At 55.6% G+C, this 23,467-nt stretch overlaps 1 protein-coding gene across 3 annotated transcripts in view; it reads right to left on the minus strand.

Annotated features, from left to right (window-relative positions):
* Positions 1-788: 788 nt before the first annotated feature.
* DISP3 (dispatched RND transporter family member 3) overlaps positions 789-23,467 on the minus strand; it is a 73,448-nt gene continuing 50,769 nt past the window's right edge. For all 3 annotated transcript variants that reach the window (XM_070511088.1, XM_070511087.1, XM_070511089.1), the window contains exons 4-21: positions 20,183-20,319; positions 19,258-19,392; positions 18,576-18,736; positions 17,101-17,240; positions 16,026-16,174; positions 15,639-15,800; positions 14,654-14,815; positions 12,639-12,752; positions 11,906-12,042; positions 10,579-10,763; positions 8,564-8,694; positions 8,314-8,486; positions 7,194-7,320; positions 6,489-6,634; positions 4,214-4,373; positions 3,538-3,651; positions 2,962-3,128; positions 789-2,116 (exon numbers count right to left, since the gene is read on the minus strand). In XM_070511088.1, coding sequence (XP_070367189.1) covers positions 1,754-2,116; positions 2,962-3,128; positions 3,538-3,651; positions 4,214-4,373; positions 6,489-6,634; positions 7,194-7,320; positions 8,314-8,486; positions 8,564-8,694; positions 10,579-10,763; positions 11,906-12,042; positions 12,639-12,752; positions 14,654-14,815; positions 15,639-15,800; positions 16,026-16,174; positions 17,101-17,240; positions 18,576-18,736; positions 19,258-19,392; positions 20,183-20,319 — 2,863 coding nt within the window. In that variant the 3' untranslated portion in view covers positions 789-1,753. The remainder of the gene's footprint in view (positions 2,117-2,961; positions 3,129-3,537; positions 3,652-4,213; positions 4,374-6,488; positions 6,635-7,193; positions 7,321-8,313; positions 8,487-8,563; positions 8,695-10,578; positions 10,764-11,905; positions 12,043-12,638; positions 12,753-14,653; positions 14,816-15,638; positions 15,801-16,025; positions 16,175-17,100; positions 17,241-18,575; positions 18,737-19,257; positions 19,393-20,182; positions 20,320-23,467) is intronic.

Here is a 23,467-nt window from a genome sequence, read left to right on the forward strand (position 1 = left end):
CTACAAGCCAAGGAACACGAAGGGCTGCTGGCAACCAGCAGAAGCCAGGAGAGGGGCATGGGACAGACTCTCCCTCAGAACCTCCAGAGGGAACCTTCCTGCCAACACCTTGGCTTTGGACTTCAGCCTCCAGAACTGTGAGAGAATAACCTTCTGTTGTTATAAGCCCCCCCGCAGGTGGCACGTTGGCATGGCTGCCCTGGCAGACTAATACGAGCCCAGCAAGGAGCGTCTGGCATGGTTAGTGCTACGTGTCAACCAGCACCACTAACTGCTTGTTTGGTGTCTGTCTTCACCACAGATGGTGGGTCCAAAAGTCTGATGGTTCTTCAACAAATACTGAGTTTCTGCTTGGTGCCAGGCATGCTCTAGGCAGGGGACATGGTGTTGCACATCTGTCTTGCATGCCTAGCCCCCCAGTTCATATTTACAGATGACCAGGTGAGCTGGCCTGGAGACCACCTTTGATGACATCTTTCCCACCCTCAGGGCTCAGTCTGTGTCCAGTCGCCTAAGGCTCAGGGGGCCATGCCTGACCCAAGGAAGGTCAGTGCCCAGCACAAAGCCGGGCTCTCCGAAAGCACTCAAAAATGTCCCAACCGGGCAACCAGATGAGCCCCACTCCCACAGTGTGACCCAGAGGCCCCCAACTCCCCCCTGGGCCGCAGAGCACTCCCTCACCCTGGTCTCTAGGAGGTCCAGCACCCTCCACCTCACCTCCACCTCCTTCCAGGCCCAGCCCCAGGGCCACCCCTCGTCCCACGTTATGGCTGGGCAGCACCCGAACACTTAGTTATTTCAATTTTAAGAATATGATGGAGTCAGCGAGGCTTAAAATGCATGTGTTAATAGCGGCGGTCTGCAGTTTCATTTCACTTTAACAGGAACCATCTGCTGCGAGCAGGCGGCAGGCACGGCCAGTTCTCCCCCCACACAGCCTCCCCCCACAAAATGATTCCATCCCTGGAGTCGAGTAGGGGAGATGGGGGTTGAGAGCTGTGAGGAAGGCCGTGCTGGGGCCCCACAGCCCCCAGGGAGGAGGAGCCCCTTGAGGCTGGGGCCGGGAGTAGGACATGCAGAACCCCAGGCTCGTCCCTCCATCCTCTCTGGCCAGGAACAAAAGGCCTGGGGAGGACCACAGGACCACCGAGCACTGGCCGCTGCAAAGCTGAAAGGGAGGAGAGGAGGGGGCAGGGGGTGCAAAGCCCCCGTCCGCGAACCCACTGTGCTCTTCCTGCAAAGTCCCGGAGGAAGGCACGGGGCTCAGGAGGTCCCTCCGGCTCTGCCGCCGACCCAGCCACGGGTCACTTTGCCTCTTGGTGCCTCAGTTTCACATCTGTAGACTGGGGGCTCTGACACCCACATCGGAAAGTTGTTGTGAGCACTGAGGGAGTGTGAGGGAGGCCCCCTGCAAAATTAACCTGAGCCCGGGGGGCGGGGGGACCGGGCACGGGAGGAGGGATGGTCTCTTCCACTGTCGGGGGGAGCCCAGGGCGACTGCTAGCAGCCCGGAGGCTGGGGTGGCGGCTGGCTTCACCACCCAGCTCTGGCTCAGCGCTGTGATGACGGCAGTGTGGGCCACACAAGTGGGCACCAGTTCCCATCCTGGGCCGCCGGGCACCTTCCAGCCCAGGCCTGGGAACACAAATAGTTGGAGCCGAGCTGGGAAACAGAGTGTCTCTGGGGTCAGAGAACAAGAGCCTCATCCCCACCCACTGGACCAAAGGTGAGAAGTCAAGACCCAGTGCCAGGGCTATAGGGAGGTCCCGTTGGGCAGGGGGATCTTATAGCCACTCTGGAGGAGCACAAGGCAGGCGCCCAGCCCCAGGGCCCCTGCTAGGAGCACGGCGGCCAGGGCTTTGAGGAAGGAAGTCCTGGTCCGGGTGAAGGAGCCGGGCGCCATGATGCCGAGCAGGGCCGTGCTGACCGTGAGCGTGTAGAGGATGGAGATGCCCGTGTTGAGTGCGACGATCTTGCCAAACTTGGCAAATGGGGCGATGATGCAGAAGAAGAGGGGCACCGTGGCGATGACAGTGGTGAGGGCGCTGGAGACGATGGCCACGCCCACGTGCCGCACAGCCTCCAGCGTCCGCCACTGGCGCTGGGAGTGGGTGTCCTGGGTGCGGGGGGGGAGAGGGAAAGCTGGGGCCCTGGACACTGCTGCGATCCCTCCCTGCCCAGGGCTTGGGGTGGGGCTTGGCCTCTGGGTAGACACATACACCACTGCCCAAGGCCAGCCCTGCCCCTGGAGGCCCCAGATTCTGCCTCGGTAACTGGCTATGATAACAGCAGCTACTCCACGGCTTGGTGTGAAGGTGAAATGATTCCCCTGCACTAGGCACAGTGCACAGTGGGGGTGCATTAAGTGTTGCTGTGATGACGAGGATGCTGATCATTCGCATAGTAGGTCCTCATAAATGGGAAGCCCTGACTGGAACTGATTTCTTTCTCTTGACCAAAAGCAGCTAACTGTGTAATTAACTTACATATTTATGAATGTTTTCACACCAATACAATTCCGAACTAGGAAAAAACAAAAACTTCACGAGACCCAGGGCTGGTTTCAGCACTGAGTACTTGGGCATGTCCTCATGAAGCCAGAGAGCCGGAGGGGGGATTGGTGGCCTCGGGGTCATGACTAGAAGGGCCCAGCCGTGCTCCCAGGCTGGAGAAGGAGACTTGGAGCCAAGAAACAGGATGGGCCCTTGGCCGTGGCCTGGTCTAGCCGCTCAGGCTCACGTCAGGAGACAGAGGCTGGAGTCGTGGACCCGCCCAGGGCCCACAGCACTGCTCGGGCAGAGACTTGAGTCCCCTGGGCGTGGAGATCGGCCCCAGAAGCCTCAGCTCCTGGAACATGCCCTGGTTGGGGGCTGGGCACTGGGGTGTCCAGCTGCCCTTGGGGAGCTGCACCAAGGAAAGAGAAGATTCGCTGGGGATGGTTAGGGGAGGCAGGGGGCTCACCTCAGCCTGGTGGGGGGGCAAGTTCTCTCCAGCCAGCAGGTAGCCCTCGACCAGATGGACGCAGTAGTCCACAGAGGAGCCGACGAGGATGGACAGGGAGATGGCTTCCACGGCGCCCATCTCCCAGCCACTCCAGTACATGATGGTCACCACCAGGCAGACGATGCCTGCAGGGGCAGGAGACAGCGGGAGGCAGCTCGGACTCGGCCCTACCCTCATAGTCCTGGGGAATGGGGAACGCTGAAGTCTAGAGTGGAGCCCCCAGCTCTGATGACAGGACGGAAAAGGAGCAACAGGGGCAGAGAGACCTGGGAGGGCCCCAAGAGAGGGGACAGGTGCAGCAACATATCACTGGGCTGAGAGCTACTACATGGCGACATCTGGCTCTCCGTGGGGAGCATGCAGACTTGAGGACAGTCCTACGAATGTCGCAGAGACAGCAGTGACCAGAGGGTCTTTTTGTTGGGGTTGGGGGTTGGGGAGGCCGGGAAGCCTTCCCCGAGGAGATGGGACAGCGAAGGGTTGAGAGACCTCTGCTGTGGGACCCCTGCAGCCCCTGCCCCACGGCCCACGTACCCAAGATGCTCAGGAGCACAGGCAGCAAGAGCAGCACATGGGTGGTGAACACAGCCACGGCAGCCACGCAGATGAGCAGGGAGAGGGCCAGGCCATACAGGGCGCTCTGCACCCCTGCAAGGGGAGAGGAGGGCCCTCAGCCGCGCTGTGCGGACAGGGCACCCACAGCCCCGCACCCCACGGTTCAAAGGTTGCTGGGGTTACACAGATGGGCACAGTCACGGCTAGCTGTCACTCTGTGAAACCACTGAGCCTCCATTTCTTCGTCTATAAAAAGGGTTAATAACAGTACCTACCCCACAAGCCTCGTTCGGAGTTTACAGGGAGAACACAGATCAGGCCTCAGCACAGGGCCTGCCCCGAGAAGGGCTCCGAACGACAGACAGCTGCCTTATGCTCATGACTTTTACTTTTTAGGTGGCCAAATTCAATGTCAGAGAATGTGGCCAGATGTCCCCGAACAGGAGGGGACCCGAACTCCAGCCTCTGACTAGTGTTCTGGCCACTGGGTCATCCCAGTTTCTCCAGGGCTCTTGGCCAGCATTGAGAAAAGGACAAGTGTGGCTCAGATAGGCCATGCCATGCCCTCACTGCCCTGGGTCACCTCCCTGTCTCCCCCACCGCCACTGCCCGCCCTGCCGGGACCCCCGGGGTCAGGGGCTGGGCTGCCACTGGCCTATGATCTCCATGAAGATTTGCTTCCAGTGCTCGCAGGTCTGGAAGCCGCGGCGCAGGGCCGAGCCCTCGGGGAAGGTCTGAAGCTGCTGCTGCAGGAAGCTCTCCCAGCGCAGGTAGTCCGAGTAGGTCTGGAAGGAGGACTTGCCCTTGTATGTGGTCTGCGGGTGATAAGAGCCAGTGAGACGGGCCGGTGGCTGTGGCCCACTCTCCCTTCCCAGGTGGACGTGGCAAATGCAGCCAGCACTCGGCCACTTGCAAACAGAGCATGTTGTGTGCGTGTGTGCGTGTGTGTGTTGGGGGTGACAGATGACCCAATCCACGATTACCTCCTGCCAGTCTCTGGGTGCACATGTGGTTCTTGGGTTCCAACACCACCAAAGTCCCTGTCCCCTTCCAACAGAGCCACCTTCAGCTCCCAGAGCCCCCTACACTCTCACGTTCCACCCTCTGCACATGCTATTCCCTCTGCCTGCACAGCCAGCTCCCACTCATTCTTGAGGCTCGCTGAGGTCGTGTCTCCTCCAGGAAGCCTTCCTTGATGCCCCAAGATAGGCTTCCACTCGGGCCTGCAAGCCCTCAGTCCTTGCCCATCAGAGCTCTTGTCACTGCCTGGCGAGCTGCCCGTCTCCTGGCTGGACTGTGAGTCCGGGAGGGTGGGAGCGGCCTGCCTCGCTCACAGCGCCCAGCTCTGAGGAGCTGTTCAGGGCATGGTGAAGGAGACAGGCATTTACTCTGCTCTGGAACTTTCACAAATGTTATCTCACTGGCCCAATTCTGCGCTCCCTGAGCACAAGCCAGTTAACTGTGTCCGTGTACACGGATGTGTCTGAGTGTTGGCGGGGTTCAGCTTGGAAGTGACGTCCTGTCATGTGGAGGAGCCTGCGCAGACATTCTCTCCTCTCAGAAACTGTCTAGGGCTTTAAGGCTTTCAGCCTTAAAAAGGAAGGAAACTTGGACACGTGCCACAACACAGATTAACCTGGAGGACATTACGCTAAGTGAAATGAGCCAGACACAAAGAGGCAATACTGTGGGATTTCACTTACAGGAGGTACCTGAATCAGTCAAATGTGCAGAGACGGAAAGCAGAATGGTGGGTGCCAGGGGCTCGGGGAGGGGACTGGGGAGTTAGCGTTTAGTGGGTACAGAGTTTCAGTTTTGCATGAAAAGTTCGAGACATGGATGGGGGTGATGTTGGCAAAACAATGTAAATATACTTAATATAGTGAACTGGACACTTAAAGATGGTTAAGATGGTAAATTTTCTTATGTATATTTTACCACAATTTTTAAATAACTACCCAGGGATTTGAACTGGTGTCTGCATTAGCCTGGGGCTCACGAGGGCTTGGAGGGCCTCTGGGGCTCTCACTGGAGGTTGGCGGCCTGGGTGCTTGTGCAGTGAGTGGCACAGATGGTGGGAAGGACAGCAGGGCCGGGCACCAGAGGAGACTCGGTTTCCACCTGTAACCTTGTCATTCTCATCCTCATTCCCTGACACCTTCACATGATTTCACTGCCGCTTCTGGATGACTGAGGACCGCCAGAGGGAGGGTGGGAATCTGGACCCCGATTCTTTGGAGGAGGAGCTTGAGCCTAAAGGGGATGAGTGACTTGCTCAAGGACACAGAACACACCAGGATCAGAGCTAGGACTGGACCCCATGTCTCAGCACGAGGCAGCAGGGACAGACTTGGCAAGCCTCACGGAGCGACGTGCCAGGGCTGCGAGGACAGCAGGTACCCAGGTTAAGTGCACTTGTGTGTGTGTGCGTGTGTGTGCATGTGCCCTTGTGTCTCCTTGGGTAGAACCCAGGGAGTGTCAGGGGTGACAGAGGAAGCAGCAAGGTGTGTAGATGGCCAGTCCCCTGTATTCCAAGCTCTCCTGGGGGAGGCCCAGCACAGGGGTCTGTGGCCCAGCACATGGCCCCCACAGTGGCAGAGAGGAGTGCCCTGGTCTTTCACCAGCCCCAGCCCTCCTGCCCAGAAGCTGCAAATTGACACTGACGGGCTGGTGGGGAGGGAGGGTGGTGGGAGCTGGCTGGAGCCTGTGTGGTGGGAAGGGCCCAGCTCTGCAGTCGGATGGCCTGGTTTAGCAGTGATGCTGACACTGACGAGCCCTGTGACAAGGGGCAAGCAATCACCCCTCTCTGGGCCTCAGGATGCCCCTCTGAAGAGCAACCCCTCTGATCTGGGCCAGGGGCTGGGGATCAGAAGTGACACACGTGAGACAAGCACTCTGCACTGTGCCCAGTGGGGCCGCCAGGGGCTCACCGACTCGAAGGCCATGGAGATCCACTGCACGCGGCCCTCCTTGACACCCACTGCCCCGTGTGACAGCTGCCCCGGGAGCAGGTTGGGCTCGGGCAGTTCCTTGCATTCAGGGTGCAACATCTGCAGGAAGGAGGAGATGCTGTAGCCTGCAGGGAGAGGGGAGAGCGGTGGGTCGGGGTGGGGACCTGGGAAGAGCACCCCTCCCTACCTCATCCCACCTGAGCACAGGTGTCACCCACCTGAGTGTGAGTGTGGGAGGGGCATGCACCCTTCCCCCACCTCCCAGGTTTAAAAAGTGTCTGCAACCATTGGCAATGTCACTTGGAAGCCCACAACACTCATTTGCCATCTGGGTGGATAACGGCATCTTGTGCCACTCAGGGAGAACCCTGCATGACCTCACCAGGTTATCTGTGGGCCAGCCCCAGCCTACCCCGCTCCCAATTTGGAAAAGCCACTCCTGCAGGTGCGCCCACACACACCGCACAATTCCCCCCCCACGTGCACCTCTGTGCCAGCTCACATTCACGCACAAGCCTACTCTCATCTGGAAGATTCACACACCCCCGGTGTGGACACACTCAAGTGTAGAGGCATGTCTGCAGATACATCCACTTGACAGGTGCGAGCATCCACGGGGCCACCCACCCGTGGACCCTGGCCTCCCCAGTCCGTCCTCCCTCAGGAGCTAGATCCCCTACACACCTGAGGGCAGGCACTGGGCCCCGCCCGGCTTCACCAGCTCTGAGTTCCCCGCGATGGCCTTGCAGAGGCGGCACAGGTGCCCAACTTCTTTGAAAAGGTCAAAGCTGCTGTCATAGATGACGCTGCCCTTTCCCAAGGAGACACGAGCCGGCATGGCCACTCAGTGAGTCGGGAACCCAGTCCTGGGTCCCGCCCCTGGGGAGGAACCTCCGCAGCTCCCGCTACCATCCTGCCATCGTCACCATCACATTGGTGTCCTCTGCCTGGCGGCTCGCGGTCCCCACCCGCCCACTCTGCCCTGGCCCACCAGCACCCTCTGCTCCCATCGCTGCCCGCCTGCACAGGCCCCAGGGTCTCACCTCCTCGTTTTTACTCACGACGCTCTCCCCGGGGCTCCTTCTTCCTCCTCTCCCTCTGCACAGCCAAATCCTACCTGTCCTCCAGCATCCGCCTGTCTCCTCCCAGCCTCCCCACCCCTCTGAACACCTGGGGACTCGTGGTCTGGACTGAACAGATGGATCTCCTCCCACTCCACCTGCTCCTGAATTACTTCGTGTCTGAAGTCCCATACTCCCAGCTGGACTGACTTCTCAACGCAGGGGTTATGCCCGCTCCTACGTCCAAGGTCCTTCCTACCACATGCTCAGCACCCATCATGTGCCAGGCACACCCCTAGCCCCAGCTCAGTCAGTCCCTCTCCCTTCAAATGCCCGAGAGCCCAGCACAGGGTGCAGACGTGTATAAGGGAGGCAGATCCCACAGGGCCGGGGACACCACGGCTGAGGACAAAGCAAGGGCTGTGGGCACAGGGAAGAGCCTCCTGCAGAAGGAAGGGGGCAGGGGAGTGTTACACACCTGCACTTCCTTCATCCCTGTTCCAGCCCGTAATGGTGAGGCCAGCCAGCTAAGGCCCCAAAATGTACCTAGAGTCCTGGGTGATGCTAAGAACTCAACCTTGCCCAGTCCTGGCAAGAAACGCTGCCCCAGTGGCCCATGGGGTCCTGTCTGGGCTGGGTGAACCGTCAAGGAGCCAAGAGGATGTGTATGAGCTGGGCTGGTGGCCCCCAGGCTGGTACTTGCTCCGGTCCCTCTGGCATCTGCCCACAGTGGGCACACGTACCGGGTCTCTGATGACATGGTTGTCCATTTGCCGTGTGCGGTTGATGCCAATAATGCCAAAGACCACAAAGACCATGGCCCCTGTATCCACCAGTGGCCGCACTGCTGGCTTCCCGCAGCCTGTGTTCACGCAGGGGTTGAAGCCCAAGGTGGCCGACAGGCGGGACCTGGGCACTGCAGAGGGAGTCACATCTGTAGGGGAAGGCGAGGCCCAGACTCCCGCGGCCCCACCGCAGCCTCCGCGCATGTACCTTTCTCACTGGGCACGTAGAAGAAGCCTTTGGTCGGCCCGTCAGGGCTGGAGCTGAGTAGGCAGCCGGGGGGTGCCACACACACGCGCCCGTGGAAGGGGGGCTTGTGAGACTGGGCAAAGTACAGTTTCCTGTGGAGGCAAGGGGGACCGGGACTGAGGCCAGGAAGGTCAGGAGGAGTCAGGGAGGTGAGGAAAGCGCAGCCACGTGCAGGGGCTGGGAGAGTGCAGGGCAGGGACCCCAGCTCCCCAAGCAAAGGGCCTGGGTCTCATGTTGGGGGCTGGGTTTGGAGGCTGGTTTTAGCCCTGCCCCTGCCGAGGCCCACCATACGTGCCCGCTCAAGCCCTTCCCCTCCAGGCCTGTCTCTCGGCCTGTGGCAGGAGGCGTGGAGGAGACCCACAGTTCCCAAACTGCCCTCCAGGAGGCGAAAGAGTTCACAGAAGAGCCTCAAGGCCGGCCTTGGGGGTCCCTGCTCAGAAGCCCCCTGCCCCACCCAATGTGAACAGTTACTGAGCCTCAAGATTCTGTTTGAAGAAAAGATTCTGTGATCAGCTTGTTCACCACTGGACCTGATGTAGCTCAAGTTTCTTTCTAGAATGTTCTAAGCTCATCCAGGCAGCCTGGCCTTGGCTGCTGTTATGTATGTACAGAGCAAGCCCAGCCCTGATGCACCAGGCTGGAAGGGCCCAGCGAGACCGTCTTGGTCACCTCCCAGCCTCCACGCTACGCCCCTCTGCCTCAGGTGGAGTTCGGCTTCACGTGGGTGCTCAACGCCCTGAGGTCAGGCCCTGTCAGACCACAGCCCCACATGTCACCAGTGCAGGGCCCCACACTGCCGTGCTCCAGAATCTGGCAGCCCGGCTGTCTTCCAGAGCACGTAACGTCATTTGTAATGACGCTGCGGTTGACTTGTTAGCTGCTGTCTCCGCTTGTCAGCCCGAGGGCAGGAGCCACATCTGTCTTGTTTCCCACCGCATCCCCAGCACTAGCAGGGTGCCGGCACACAGTCGGGGTCCAGTGTTTGTTAAATGAATGAACGGATGAAAGAGCAGACCCTCAGCTAACGTGGCCTCACTGGATAAATGAGTGTAGGGTCCTGTGCAGACCACGCGGGATAAAACCTTGGAAAGACAACCCAGCTGGCCTGCAGACCCCCCAAGGCACAGAATGCAGTCACCCGTTAAGGTTTCTGGGGCACTTATTCCATGCCAGGCGCTAGGCGGGGCTTGAATATACAGTAGGTAAATACCACAGACACAGTCTGTCTCCTGTTAACTTACAGTCTAAGGAAGGGGGATGTTAAACAAACATTTTCGGAATTAATGATCTCTATCGGGAGTGTGGCTAGTGCCTTGGAGAAGAAGCTCAGAGTGGACTAATTCATTCACTCAGCACGTGTTGCCTGAGCATCTGCTTTGTGCCAGACACAGTGCTGGGGGCTGGGGTACAGCGTGGAACAGTCAGAGTGCCCACTGCAGGATGCCTGTGTGCTCCCGGCGGAGGCAGGTGCTAAGCCAGCAGCTCAGTACGATTCCCGGAGGGGATGGGGCCAGAAAGACAGCAGCAGCATGATATACCGAGAGAGACCAGGCGCGCGTGCTTTATCCGGGGAGGGAGTTCTGGTCAGGGACAGCCTCTCCCAGGATGGGACGTTTCGGTAGAGACCCGAATCTTGAGAAGAAGTCAACCACACAAGGAGCTGGGGAAGAGCATTCGAGGCAGAGGGAATGGCAGATGCAAAGGCCCTGAGGTGGGAACTGCTTGGCATGCTGAGGAACAGCGAGATGACCACTGTGTCTCTTGCAGAGCCATCAAGAGGGAGAGCGGCAGCTATGGGAGCAGATCGTGGCCTGTCATCTTTGCAGTGTTCCCCCACGCCCTGTCCCGGGCAGAGAAATACCTGAACAGATGTGTAGGAATGGACAGGGGTATCTTAAAGGGGCCTGCTGGCATCTCCTGTGTGAGAGCGTGGGGGCGGGGCAAACGGCCGGCGGGCGGGGCTGGAAGGCGGTTACCGGGTGTGCTGCTGCTCCTTGGCGGCCACGTAGAAGCTGAAGTCAAACTTCCAGCCCCGCTTAGCATCGCAGGCCAGGGTCGTCACCATCCACTTGCGGGAGGGGCTCGCCGCCTGGAGCAGCCCTACTGTAGACATACAAGCGGTCAGCTTCCGGGTGAAGTTACCAAAAGGCGCTCTATACACCTAAGCAGTGGGTCGACAGAGACAAGACACGTGGCTCCGGAGGCTGCCTAGGCCTGGGCGGCCTCAGGCTCCGGCCCCTCCCTCCTAGGTGGACCCGCCCTGACCCAGCTCCAGAGTGGGGAACAGAGCCCTGGGCGGAGGCTCAGGAGGCCTGGGTTCGAGTCTGAAGATGGAACAAGTCCTCCCCGCCCTCTCTCAGCCTCAGTCCTTCCTCCCACTGAGCATCTGTTCCATGCCCGGCCCTGAGGGGGCCTCGGAGGATCAGCCGTGAGCAGACGGGCTTGGTCCCCGTCCTCATGGAGCTGCCAGTTACGACGGCCTCAGACTCTAAGGGCAACGAATTAAATGATGGGGATGATAAGACGCAGGATAAAGGGGCAAGGGAGGAGGGCACGGAGCAGGCAGCCAGCACAGGGCTCTACGAGGAGACGGCATCTACTCTGAGAACTGAATGGGGTGTCAGCCTTGCATTAAGCTGGAAGGAAAGCTTCCTAGGCAGTGGGAACAGCAGCGCAGAGGCTCAGCCTCAGGAAATGCCTCAGACACTTCATCCTTCAAATGGAAATACAAATTCTGAACAAACGAGTTGATTCGTGTAACTGTCACCCTGGAGGGTGTAACACGTTAAAGAAACATAAACGATTCCTGTGAGGGGAAAACTGGAGGCCTGGGTTGGCCCTCGGAGGCTCTCTTCTGGGGTGCTGGGGGAGCTGCCAAGAACAACAATGTAACTAATGGCTGCCATTTACTGAGCACTTTCTACATCCCAGATGTTATGTCCTACCCACAGGCCTCCCCGCCTGTACCTCCCACCACCCCGGCTGGTACTTTTCACGTCTCCATTTCATAGATGAGGAAACTGAGGCTCAGAGAGATTAACTAATCTGCCCAAAGATACTCAGATTATAAATGGCAGAGCCAGGACTCGAACCCAGGTCTGGCTGACTGGGAAGCCCAGCCCTCACACTGTGCAGGTCCCTGCCGCAGACCTGGCTGACGGCAGGACGGGGTCCTCCTCTGTCTACAGCAGCTCCATCCTCAGGCCCAGCCTCCCCCTCCTTCCGTGGCCAGTGCCCACCAGTGCGGCATTGAGGGCCCCTCCCCTGGCGGTGGCAGCTCACTTCACAACAGCCCAGGCTCACCTGGAAGGAGGGCACCTCCCCGTCCCCGGGGGACACGATCTGCCAAGGGGCCGGCAGGCTGGCGTTGAGGGAGAACCTGTAGACGGCCGAGTGGCCTTTATTCTTCACCTTGGAGATGTACACGGTGCCTGGTGAGTCTAGGGGACAAACGAGGATGGAGGGGTGGACGGTCACCTTGACTGGCTTCTCCTGACTTGGAACAGCCCACCCTCTGCTCTGTTGACTGAGGAGCTGAGCCCTGACCTTGGGGGAGCTGAGCCAACGATGGAGAGCACAGTATCAACAGTGGGGCTGGTGCTGGTAATGACAATGGTGGGCACAGAGGGGGCGACAAGGACATACAGAACAGCATCCCACCTCTGATGGAGAGCCCAGCAGAGATAAACCTGCCTTCAGTGCTCAGGACGCCCCTGCTCTCCCCCAGATATTCAGGATGGATTTGGTGCACGGGGCAGGTTCATGGCGCACCACAGGCCAGGCTGGGGTGGTGGCAGGAAGGGATCCCACTGTTCTGCCCAGGGAGAGCTGGTGGGATGGTGGGTGAGGGACCTGAATACACCCTGAGTTCACCCCCCACCCAACCATTCCACAGTGACCCAGGAACACAGGCTCTTGTTCTCGCAGGAGAACCAAAGAAGGAATTTAATCTGCTTTCCCCACAGGGTAAAACACCCTGGCACCAGGCAGGCTCTCCCGACACCCTCACCCCAGACAGACCATACTTGCCACTGACCCTGTGGGGTGGCCTCAGGCCGGCTGGCCCAGGAGACCCCTGAGCCCCGCTTCTTCTTCTCCAGGGACGTCCGGATGTTGTTCTGCAGGCTGTGGGGCTTCTCCTGGAACAGACCTACCACCCCAGCCGTGTCAGGGACAACAGGGCCTCCCTGGCTGGGCCCAGCCAAGGGAGAGCAGAGGCTGGGATGGGCGACAACCCCAGTGACAGGGGCCCCGGAGTCCTCAGCTTGGGGAAGTGAGGGGGTGTCAGGGGTCTGAAAGAAGCTAGATAGAACTAAAAAAAAACATCAAATAATGAATTTACAGGAAACTTAAGGCAAAAGGCATCTGCCAGCCAGAGAAAGACACTCTGCAGCTTTCCCTACTCATCTTCGCTGAGCCTCACTCTCCTTGTGGGTCACATAGGATGACACCATACTCCACAGGGGGTGGCCAAGGGACCAAAGGGGATGCTGTATCTCATGCACTGAGCAATCATGTGTCTGGCGCGTGATCAACGCTCACTAAACAGGAGCATCACACATGGAATGTTATCAACTAGCTGAGATGATGGGAGACATTCCTGCTTTGTGCCAAGCACTGTGGATTAACGAGAAATTTTACACCTTCAAAAACTTAATTCTCACGATAATCCTAGAAGTCATTCTTATTAACCCCTTTTGACAGAGGAGAGAGCGGAGGTTCAGGGAGGCTGGGTGACCTGGAGAGGAAGTGAGAGGCGGAGCCCCATCAAGATCCCATCTTGTCTGCCCCTAAAGCCGAAGCTCTTTTTGCTACAACATGCAGGGGTCCCTGTAAGAGGCAGTTCAGAGCTGAGATGCAAGAGCTAGGGCTGGCCTCTGGCCAGGGTCCTGGCCCTTCTCCAGAGAATCCCAGGAACTTAGGGGTTTGTCCTGGGGTTTGTCCATCTGTGAAATGGGAGCTGATGTGGCTTTTTGCCTCCAGGCTCTGAGAGATGGCAGGAGGCCTGTAGCAGCAGTGATAATGGAGTGTAATTCGTATGCCCAGGCAGGTGGGGAGGGGAGCTGGGCCGTGACTGGGGCTGTGGTGGGGCTGGCTCCAATCTAGGAGGGTGTCTTCAGGCACCTCTCTGAGCTGTGGTCGATTATCATGCATTCGGTGCATCCGGCCAATGCCATTACCGGGGGAAGGCCAGGTTAACCCAAACACCGCCCTAATTAAATGAAGGCAATTACAGCAGTCAGCGGATCTTCTCCTGGGAGCTGGGAGCACTCACCGAAGCATCTTCTCATTTGGTTTCTAACTGCCCTGGCAAAGCTGTATGACCTTAGGCCGACTTCCCACGTCCCAACCCCAGCCTCAGGCTCCCCTCTGTAAAATGAGGGCCTGGACCAGACTACCTCCAAGGCAAGGAGATATCTTTCTCTCCCCTCCTCACTCATCCCCCATACCCACTCTGTCATCCCCCACCCAACCATTCCACAGACTCCTCACCTTAGCCCACCAGGCCCTGGCCCAGCCCACCTCGCTAGCCTTAGCTCCTGCACCTGTCTCTCTCAAACCTGGCCTTGGTCTTGCCCACCTCTGATGCTTCCCTCTGCCTAGAGTCCTTCCCTTCTCCCCCCGCCAGCCTGGCTAACCCCTTCCCTTTTCTTCTCCCCCCCACAGCCTGGTTAACTCCTTCCCATTCTTCGAGTCTCTGCTTAGACAGTACCTCCTCCAGGAAGCCTTCCATGATGCTGCGTTCCCTGGGTACCCTGTTCTTCCTCCATCTCAGCTCAGATCTACTACAACAATGGCCCCTAGCAGTGGAGTGAACTCCCTGAGGTTGGGAAGCCTGTCCTGCCTACTGTGGTCTCCCCTGCACCAGCATCGATGGCACCCAGTAGTTGTTTAAAGAAACGAGGGAGCTCTGAGGCAGAGAAGTGAGTGATGTGCTGAGGTCACGCAGTGATGGGGGGCCTGGATGTCGCACCTCTCGGGCCAACAGTTTTGAGACCTGGACTTCACAGAGAGCAGGGCCCACGGGGACCCCTGGCTGGAAACCCTCACCTGAACAGGTGATGCAGGAGATGCCCTCAGCGCTCAGGTTGTACTTGAGGTCCAGCAGCACCTGGATGTTGGTATCGGGCCGGAAGAGCACGGGGGCGCGGCTGGCGGGGCGGAGTCGGCTGGCGAACACCAGGGACAGGATGAGGATGGAGACAAAGAGCCCTGCGAGGAAAGGACGCCACACCAGGCGGGGCTGGGGCCCAGGCGGCACATTCACAGTCGGGGCCTCCAGAGCCCTGGGAAAGAGTTGCTCCCTTTATGGGAGAGGAGCATCCCGAGGGAGTGGGCAGAGGCCTGACCTGTGGGTGAAGCTTGCTGGCCTCAGTCCTCCAGGGACAGGGGTTGGCTATTATGTGTGTCGCTTGGGGGTGAGACCATAAGCTATGAGCTCATACTCCTGGACAAGAACCAGTACCATCTTAGAGCACTTAACAGTTTATAAAGAGCTAGCATATCCACTTGAGTGCATGCAACCCTCAACACTGTCGACGACGAGGAGGATAACAGCACTTCAGGTTTAGTGACCACTGACTGCGTGCCATGCACTATGGCATTCCTTCTACTGCCTTATTAGATCAACCCTATTCTAATCCTCAGTTATAGGATAGGAAACCGAGGCTCCGACTGACACAGCCAAGCTCACACAGCTAGGATGGGGTAGAATGAGGATTCCAATGCAGCCAAGCTGGTCTAACTGCAGAGCCCGAGCATAAAGCACGCCGTCCGACCGCCCGGCACGATGCCTGTGACATCGCAGGTGCGCAAGGAGCAACGGCTACAGCGGGGCCAGCTTCACTCACAGGGAGGAGGTGAGGCTCGGAGAGAGGGAGGGACGCCAACCCTGTCTCTGACCTCCCGTTCATTTGCAGGAGGCCGGTGGGCTCCCAAAGCCTTCATGTCCTTTTGGGGGCATCTGTCCCCCACGGCTCAGGCACTGGGGAGAAGCTGCAAGACAGGGGGGAAGGAGGGTGGAGAGCCCACTTACCCACAATCACCCAGCGGCTCTTGATGGCTGACCACAGGACCCAGTGGTGCAGCAGCTCCTGCAGCTGAGCAATGAGCTGACCCCGGCTGCCCCTGTCAGGGGCTGGTTGCAGGCCCTCGGGGGGCACAGACACCAGGGACACGTCTCCCAGCTCCAGCGACACTGCCAGGGTAGAGCAGAGGCCCATCAGAGGCCTGGCCCAGACTGGGTCAAAGTCCATCCTGGTCTCCGCCCTCTCCAGGGAAGCCCGAATGCTTGATGGGCATCCCCACTGGCCCTCAAGACCAGCCTGTCCTCAGACCTCAGCTTGTCAAGGGTCCCCTCCCCCGGCAGGGGCAGCCCCTGGGTCTTCCCGGGTCAGCAGGGCAGGCCTGTGCCAGCTCTCACCTGGCTCCTCCTCTACATTCAGCAAGGGGATGTCATCGTCCAGGTAGGGCATGGGGCCCTGTGCAGGGCTGCCCCCAGCCCGCTCGGGAGCTGCAAACACGTCCCCAGGGAAGTGCAGCGAGTTCTTGTGGCCACACTTCTGGTGGCAGCTACGGAGAAAGGGGGAGAGCAGTGACCCCCGAGGCTCCTGGGTGTCCAGGGAGGGCGGGGCGAGGCCCCAGCTGCCACAGGAACTCAGCGATCACACTGTGTTGATGTCCACAGGACCCCCATCACAGGCTTCCAGGAGCCTGCTGCCTCATTTCTTTCCAGTGCCATCTCCCCCAGGGCCCTCAGGGCCACTCTTCCCCTGGGGAGACGAACGGTGACAGCAGCCATTACCTGGGGAGAGGGGACCCCTGACATCCCTGCCTTTGTGCACCCTGGCCCAAGCCCAGGCACCCTCCATCATCCCTCAGTGCTCCCAGCCCCAGGCAGCCGCCCAGGCCTGATGCCACTGGCCCTTCCCCTCTCCTCACCTTCCCCGACTACCCGGCCCACAAGACCCCAACCCCTTGACCTCCAGTAGCAACTCTGGACTGATCCGTTCAACTCTGCACATGGCTCACTGACTGTAAATATTGTTTCTCCACCAAGACAAGAACCCTGAGGACACTTAACACGGCAGCTAAGAGCGTGAGATCGGGAGTCAGATGAAAGCTACCCAGCCTCCCTAAGCCTGTGTTTCCTCATCTGTAAAATGGGCAAAATCAGAGAACCCAGCTCCCAGGGTCCTTGCGGAGGTCGGGGGCGGGGGGGGGAAGTGATAGGACCTCGTACAGAAGCACGCGGCCCACCTCCTGGTAAGTAGCAGGAGATCACAAATGGGAACTGCCGGACAGGATCCTCTTCTCCTTTCCTTGGTCCCCAGGAGGGCCCCACACAGGACATACGGACATACAGGGCATACGGAAGTTGCTCAAGACAGAACCACAGAGCTTTCGGAGGGGAAGGTGATGTGCTGAGGGGCCGTGGGGGCCTGGGACGGACACTCAGTGAGAGGAGGACACGGCCCCTCCACCTCCACCCGGCTCACCTGGTCTGGCAGGCGCTCTCCAGTGGCGCCATGTAAAGGCTCCAGATGCCCAGGGCAGCGGGCATGGTGAAGAGCACGGCCAGCCAGCAGCAGGACACAATGAGAGACATGAAGAGGCCAAAGTCGTGGACGGCCGGGATCTGGTGACAGAGAGTAGGGGTGATGTGGGGTCAGGCCTGGAGCCCAGGGGGCCTGAGGTCTCTGCAGCCAAAGGCACTTAGGACCCCAGAGCACTCCCAGCATGCAGCAGGACAAGGAGGCCCAGGCTGCAGAGAGGGCAGACACTGGCCCAGGGGGACATCAGAAGCCAAAGGCTGATGCAGTGGAGGAGGGAAGAGTCCCACCTCTGCAGCGGAGGTTCTTGTCTACACTGCAGCTTGCTGCCCGGAACAGTGCCTGGCACTGAGCAAGGGCTGGGTAACTGTCATTACGTGAATGACTAGGGGTCAGAGGAAGACATGCCGTCAGACCAGGATATGTGTGAGCGAGGGGAAGGGAGAGAGTGCTGCCACACGGTGGGCACAGGGAGCCTGGGGCCTGGGAGCTGTGTTCCAGAAGTGTCCTGGGCGGGACCTGCACAGGGATGTGGCATTACGTCAGAAGGAAACTAACAACCAGGCAGACGAGCCTCCACTGTTTGCAAAATACTTTCACAGTCATCTCATTTCAGTCCCTGAATAATCCACTCATAAGGAAAGTGAGGCTCAGAGAGGTTAAACAACCTGTCTAAGGTCACACAGCCAGTAAACAGCAGAGGTGGGATTTGAACCCAGCTCTGCCTGTTTTCTGGATGTGGTTCTCTAGGAAGGCCTGGAAAACCCCACAGCATCTAGTGGTTTCTAAACGGGATTCAGCCCAGGTTATAAAGTCTCTCCCAGACATTGGCGGGCTCACTGCTTCAGCTTCTGTCAGCACCAAGGACCTGACCAAACTCAGATCCTTCTCTGGAGCCCAACTCGGAGGCCTGACGGAGCCTGAAGCCAGCGGGAGGAAAATCAGTGCGAGGGATGACCACGCAGCAGGTGGAAAGAACTCTGGACCAGCGGAGACTTGGTCAGGCTCACCACTTCCCAGCTGTGTGGCCTTGGGCAAGTCACTTTACCTCTCTGGGCCTCAGTTTCTGTATCAGGAAAATAGGGATGGTAATTATACCTAAGTCATAAGTACGTCATGAGGACTAAATGTGAAAGAGCTTTGGAAACTGCCAAATGCCCTTCAGGGGAGAGCTTGGATTACTATTAATGAGCATCAATAATAAATACGATTTGTATTATTATAATTTTCCCATTTGTTAAGTTCTGGCAATGGAGATTAGTAAAAAAAAAAAAAAAAAGGGACTCTAGGGACATGGCGAGTGCCTTGAGGCAAAAGCTGTGTAGCTACCCGAGAAGGGGAGGTGGGAAGAGCAGAGACCAGGGCCAGGTATGCACAGGAGGAACAGGGAGGCCAGGGCGGGGCAGAGGGCGGGCTCCCACCTGGGAGAAGACGTTGGCTGCGTAGGCGGCGGCCGTGGTCAGGGAGGTGAAGAAGGTGGCCTTGCCTGCCGTCTGGATGGTGTGGATCATCCGCAGCTGTGGGTCTTCCAGGTGGGTGGCCTGGCGGTAGGTGTTGATGAAGACAAAGACGTCGTCCACACCTGCGGGAGGGAGTCCCGGGCCAGCAGGAGCAGGCTCAGGATCACTCTGCTGTGTCCACGATCAGACCCGACCTGGGCCTAGACCAACCCTGAGAGGCCCTCTGAGAGCTCAGGCTCCAGGGGCGTCCGGCTTCTCAGCTTGGAGTTTGGAAAGACCCCTCTGACTCTGGCCCCACCCACCAAGAATCCAAGCCCCACCCTCATGCTCCCGGGCCCCACCCCATCCCCAGAACGAGGCCCCTTCTTCCACATCTTAGCCTCCTTCCCACATTTCCTAGACTTTTCCCACCATTTTTGACTTCTACTCAGCACACCTGCCTGTTCCTTCCACCTCGTGGGGGCTCCACCCACCATATGCTCAGGATTGGCCCACCGCTCAGTCTAGCCTCAAGGCTCCGAGGCCTGACAGGGACTTCGTGGAGCCTCCATGGAAGCCAGGCTTTGCGTCCTGGGAGAAGGCGCCTTTTTGGGACAGAGTTCCCAGTGGGAAGCCCATCGCCCCAGCAATGGAGGCAACTCACCAATGCCCACTATCACGAAGGCGGCCACTCCGTTGAGGATGCCCAAGTACTGGATACCAAAGACCACGTGGTACAGGAAGAGTGCCACCAGGCAGCTGAGGCCGATGCTGGCGATTCCGAAGAAGGACAGGAACACTGGGCAGGGCAAGAGGCATAGGGGATAGAGTAGGGGGACCCAGTGGAACCTGACCCCAGCTGGGTCCTGCCTCACCCCCACCACCCCGAAGCAGGGTGCCCTTCACCACTCTGTCTGTGCTCAGCACATCTCTCCACCCCCAGAGAAGGGGCTGGGCAGGAACCCAGGTGGAAGATGGGGCCATCTCTGAGTCAGTCAGGTTGTTCATGGGCCTCATCTTTGCGGAACTCACGTCAGGTGCTAGTAGGGAATTTTTATATATTTAACGTGTCACCCCAGTAGACTAGAGGTTCCATGGGTGTAGGAAGTGGGTCTGTGATGTTCATCACTGGTTCCCTGGCACCTTAGAGCAACCAGCACATAGTTGGTGCCCAATTAATATCTGTTACATAGATGAATGAATGTCTTTTCCATTTTGGAAGGTATTACCAATCTCCCATTCACTTGGGCAATAGAGATACCTACTGTATATGCAGCAAGAAGGTGCAAGGGGACATGCAAAGGTGGCAGTAGAAGAGGGAAGTGGGGGACAACTGTAAAAGAGGCCACAGAATAATCCATGAGGAGGTTCCAATAGTCTAGACTCCCCCAAACAAGGTTTTCAACATGAAAAAGACGGTCAAAGGGCAAAAGGTTAAACTATGTGAGGTCCTGGGAGTGGGGGCCCTTAGGTATGGCCCAACCTGGATTATTCCTAGCATTCCTGAGAAGGAAGGCTTTGGCCAGACAGGAGCACACTGGGTGGAAAGGAGTGGCTGGCTCCATGCCAGGTGTTCAGGGCAGCCCTACCTGAGCAGGAGGTGAGAATGTAGACAAGGGCAGCGATGCAGCTGCTGCTAATGAAGGCCAGGAGCATGTCGTTGTTGAAGGTTCTGCGCACCTCATAATCAAAGAGGTCTGTCCCCCCATAGAGAACCTGCACTTTGCTGGGGGAAAGGAGGACACACAGAGAGGAAAGATGGAAGTGGATCAGAGATGGCGGTTAACACTTGAAGGACCAGGAGCTACCCACCTCACCCCTCGCTCTTTACCGTGGCTGTACACTAAAATCACCTGGGGCTTCCAAGAATCCTGCTGTCCAGGCTGTGCTCTGGACAAAATAAATCAGATTTTCCAGGAGTGGAGCTGAATCATCAGTGCTTAAAAGTCTCCCAGGTGATTCAACCATACGGCCGAGGTTGAGACACTGCTCTATACAGACAATAATACATTACAGTCAAATTCTATGTTATCTCTCAATTCTCAGTTATTCACAGCAAAATTCTAAATTCAAACTAGCTTCCACATATTCAGTTTTACACTGCTACTCAGTGAGCATTTAACACAAGTTTAAAACAACTTAAACAAGTTGCTTAACAACAAAAACATAATCAGGCTGGTCAAGTTGAGTTTTGAAATACACACAGGAGTGACAGCTGCTTCCGGCCAAGACGGAGGAACAAGACCAACTCTAGACCTACCCTGCCGGTGAAACGAACAGAAAAATGAGAAAATATGTGAAACAAGACTCTGGACATAAGACAACAAAGGCTGATGATCCTTGAGAGATGAGAAATAAAATGGGCCCTGCAGTTGCCCCGATTTACTACCTTGAGAGTTCCCAGGCCTCCGCACAGCCTAACATATGGATCACTGGACCCCTCAAAGGAGGCTGAAAAGTTTCCAAACTTGATGAAAGCTGTAAACCCACTGATCCAAGAAGCTTGAGCAACAAACTCCAAGCACAAAAACCACAAATGAAACTACACAATACCCATCATAACCAAACTGCTCAAAAACAGTGACCATGAGAAAATCTTAAAAGCAGCCTGAGGAAAAAGGTGCAGACGCACAAAAGAACAAAGGTAAGAGCGACAGCAGACTTCTTGCTGGAAACAATGCACGTGAGAAGCCAATGGAGCATCGTGCTTTACCCACCGGAAAAAAGTCAACCTGGAAAAAAACATATTTCAGAAACAAAGGCAGAATGAAGACTTTCTGAAATATGAAAAATCTGAAAGAATTAATCTCCAGTACACCTGCGCTAGAAGAATGTTAAAGGAAGTCCTTCAAGCAGAAAGAAAATGATGCTAGATGGAAATATGGATCTACCTGAAGGAACAAAAAGCACTGGAAATGGTAACAACATGAATAAACATGTAAAGTGTTCTTATTACTTATTTAAATCTCTTTAAAATATAAATGGCCATTTAAACAATAATAATAATAACATAGTGTGGGATTTGTAACATTATATAAAAATAAAATGTATGACAACAATAGCATAAAGACCAGGAGGAAAGAAATGGTAGCGTACCAGTGTAAGGACCGTATACTACACATGAAGACATATAACATCATCTGAGGGTACACTGTGATAATTTAAAGTATACCACAAACCCTAAAGCCACCACTAAAATAAATAAAGAGTTATAGCTAAAAAAAACTAACAAAGGAAAGAAAATGGAATAATAAAAAATACTCAATTAGTCCAAATGAAGGCAAAAGAGAGGAAAAGGGGAACAAAGGATATATGGGACAAATAGAAAAAAATAAGATAGACTTAAATCTAGCCGTATTAATAATTGCATTAATGTAAATGGCCTAATTACGCCAATTAAAAAGCAAAGACAGTTAGACAGGACAAAAAAAAAAAATCAAGAGCCAGTTGCCTACAAGAAATTCATTTTAAATATAGACACAAATAGATTAAAAGCAAAAGGATAGAAAAAGATATACCATGTTAACATGAATAAAAGCAAGTTGGAGTGCTTATACTAATAAGAAATGAAGTAAATTTCAGAGCAAAGAATATTACTAGGAATAAAGAAGAGAATTTCAAAATGATACAGGGGTCAATTCATCAAGAGTATACAACAATCCTAAATGTTTTTGTACCTATAATAGAGCTTTAAAATACATGAAGCAGGGGCCGGCCCTGTGGCCGAGTGGTTAAGTTCGCGTGCTCTGCTGCTGGCAGCCCAGTGTTTCATCGGTTTGAACCCTGGGCACGGACATGGTACCACTCATCAAGCCACGCTGAGGTGGCATCCCACATGCCACAACTAGAAGGACCCACAACTAAGAATATACAACTATGTACCTGGGGGCTTTGGGGAGAAAAGGGAAAAAAATAAAATCTTTAAAAAATACATATATATATGAAGCAAAAACTGATAGAAATGAAAAAAGAAATAGGTCCACAATTATAACTGGACATTTCAAAATTCCTTTCTCACCAATTGCTAGAACAATCAGACAGAAAATCAGTAAGGATAAAGAAGACTTGAAAAACACAATCAACCAACTTGACCAAACTGATATTTACAGAACGCCCCACCCAACAACAGTAGAATACACATTCTTTTCAAGTGCACAGGGAACATTTAGCAAGACATACCATATTCTGGACCATAAAACAAGACTCAATACATTTAAAAGGACTTAAGTCATATAAAAGATGTTCTCTGACTACAACGGAATTAAATAAAAAATCAGCCACAAAATGATATCCCAAATATTTGGAAATTAAATAACATATGGGTCAAAAAGAGATCAAAAGGGAAAACAGAAAGTAATTTGAATTGAATGAAAATGAAAACACAACATATAAAAATTTGTGTGGGATGTGCTGTAACAGTACTTAAAGGGAATTTTATAGCAATAAACGCCTATATTAGAAAAGAAGAAAGGCTGCAAATCAAGGACCTCAGCTTCTACTTCTAGGAAGTAGCACAAGAGACAATCACACGTAGAGTAAGCAGAAGAAAGGAAATAATAAAGATCAGAGCAGAAATCAATGAAATAGAAAACAGAAAAACAATAGAGAAAAATCAATGAGCTCAAAAGCTAGTTCTTTGAGGAAATCAATAAAGTTGATAAACCTTTAGCCAGCCTGATCATGAAAAAGAGAATACACACATGAAAGAGGTGACATCACTACAGTTTCTACAAATATTAAAAAGATAGTAAGGGAATATTATGAATCACTTTATACCAACAAATTTGACAATGGACAAATTTCATGAAAGACTCAAACTACCAAAGGTCATGCAAGAAGAAATAGATAACTTTAATAGCCCTACATATGTGTGT

This window comes from Equus asinus, chromosome 5 (genome assembly GCF_041296235.1).
Source record: "Equus asinus isolate D_3611 breed Donkey chromosome 5, EquAss-T2T_v2, whole genome shotgun sequence".
Classification (NCBI taxonomy): Eukaryota; Metazoa; Chordata; class Mammalia; order Perissodactyla; family Equidae; genus Equus; species Equus asinus.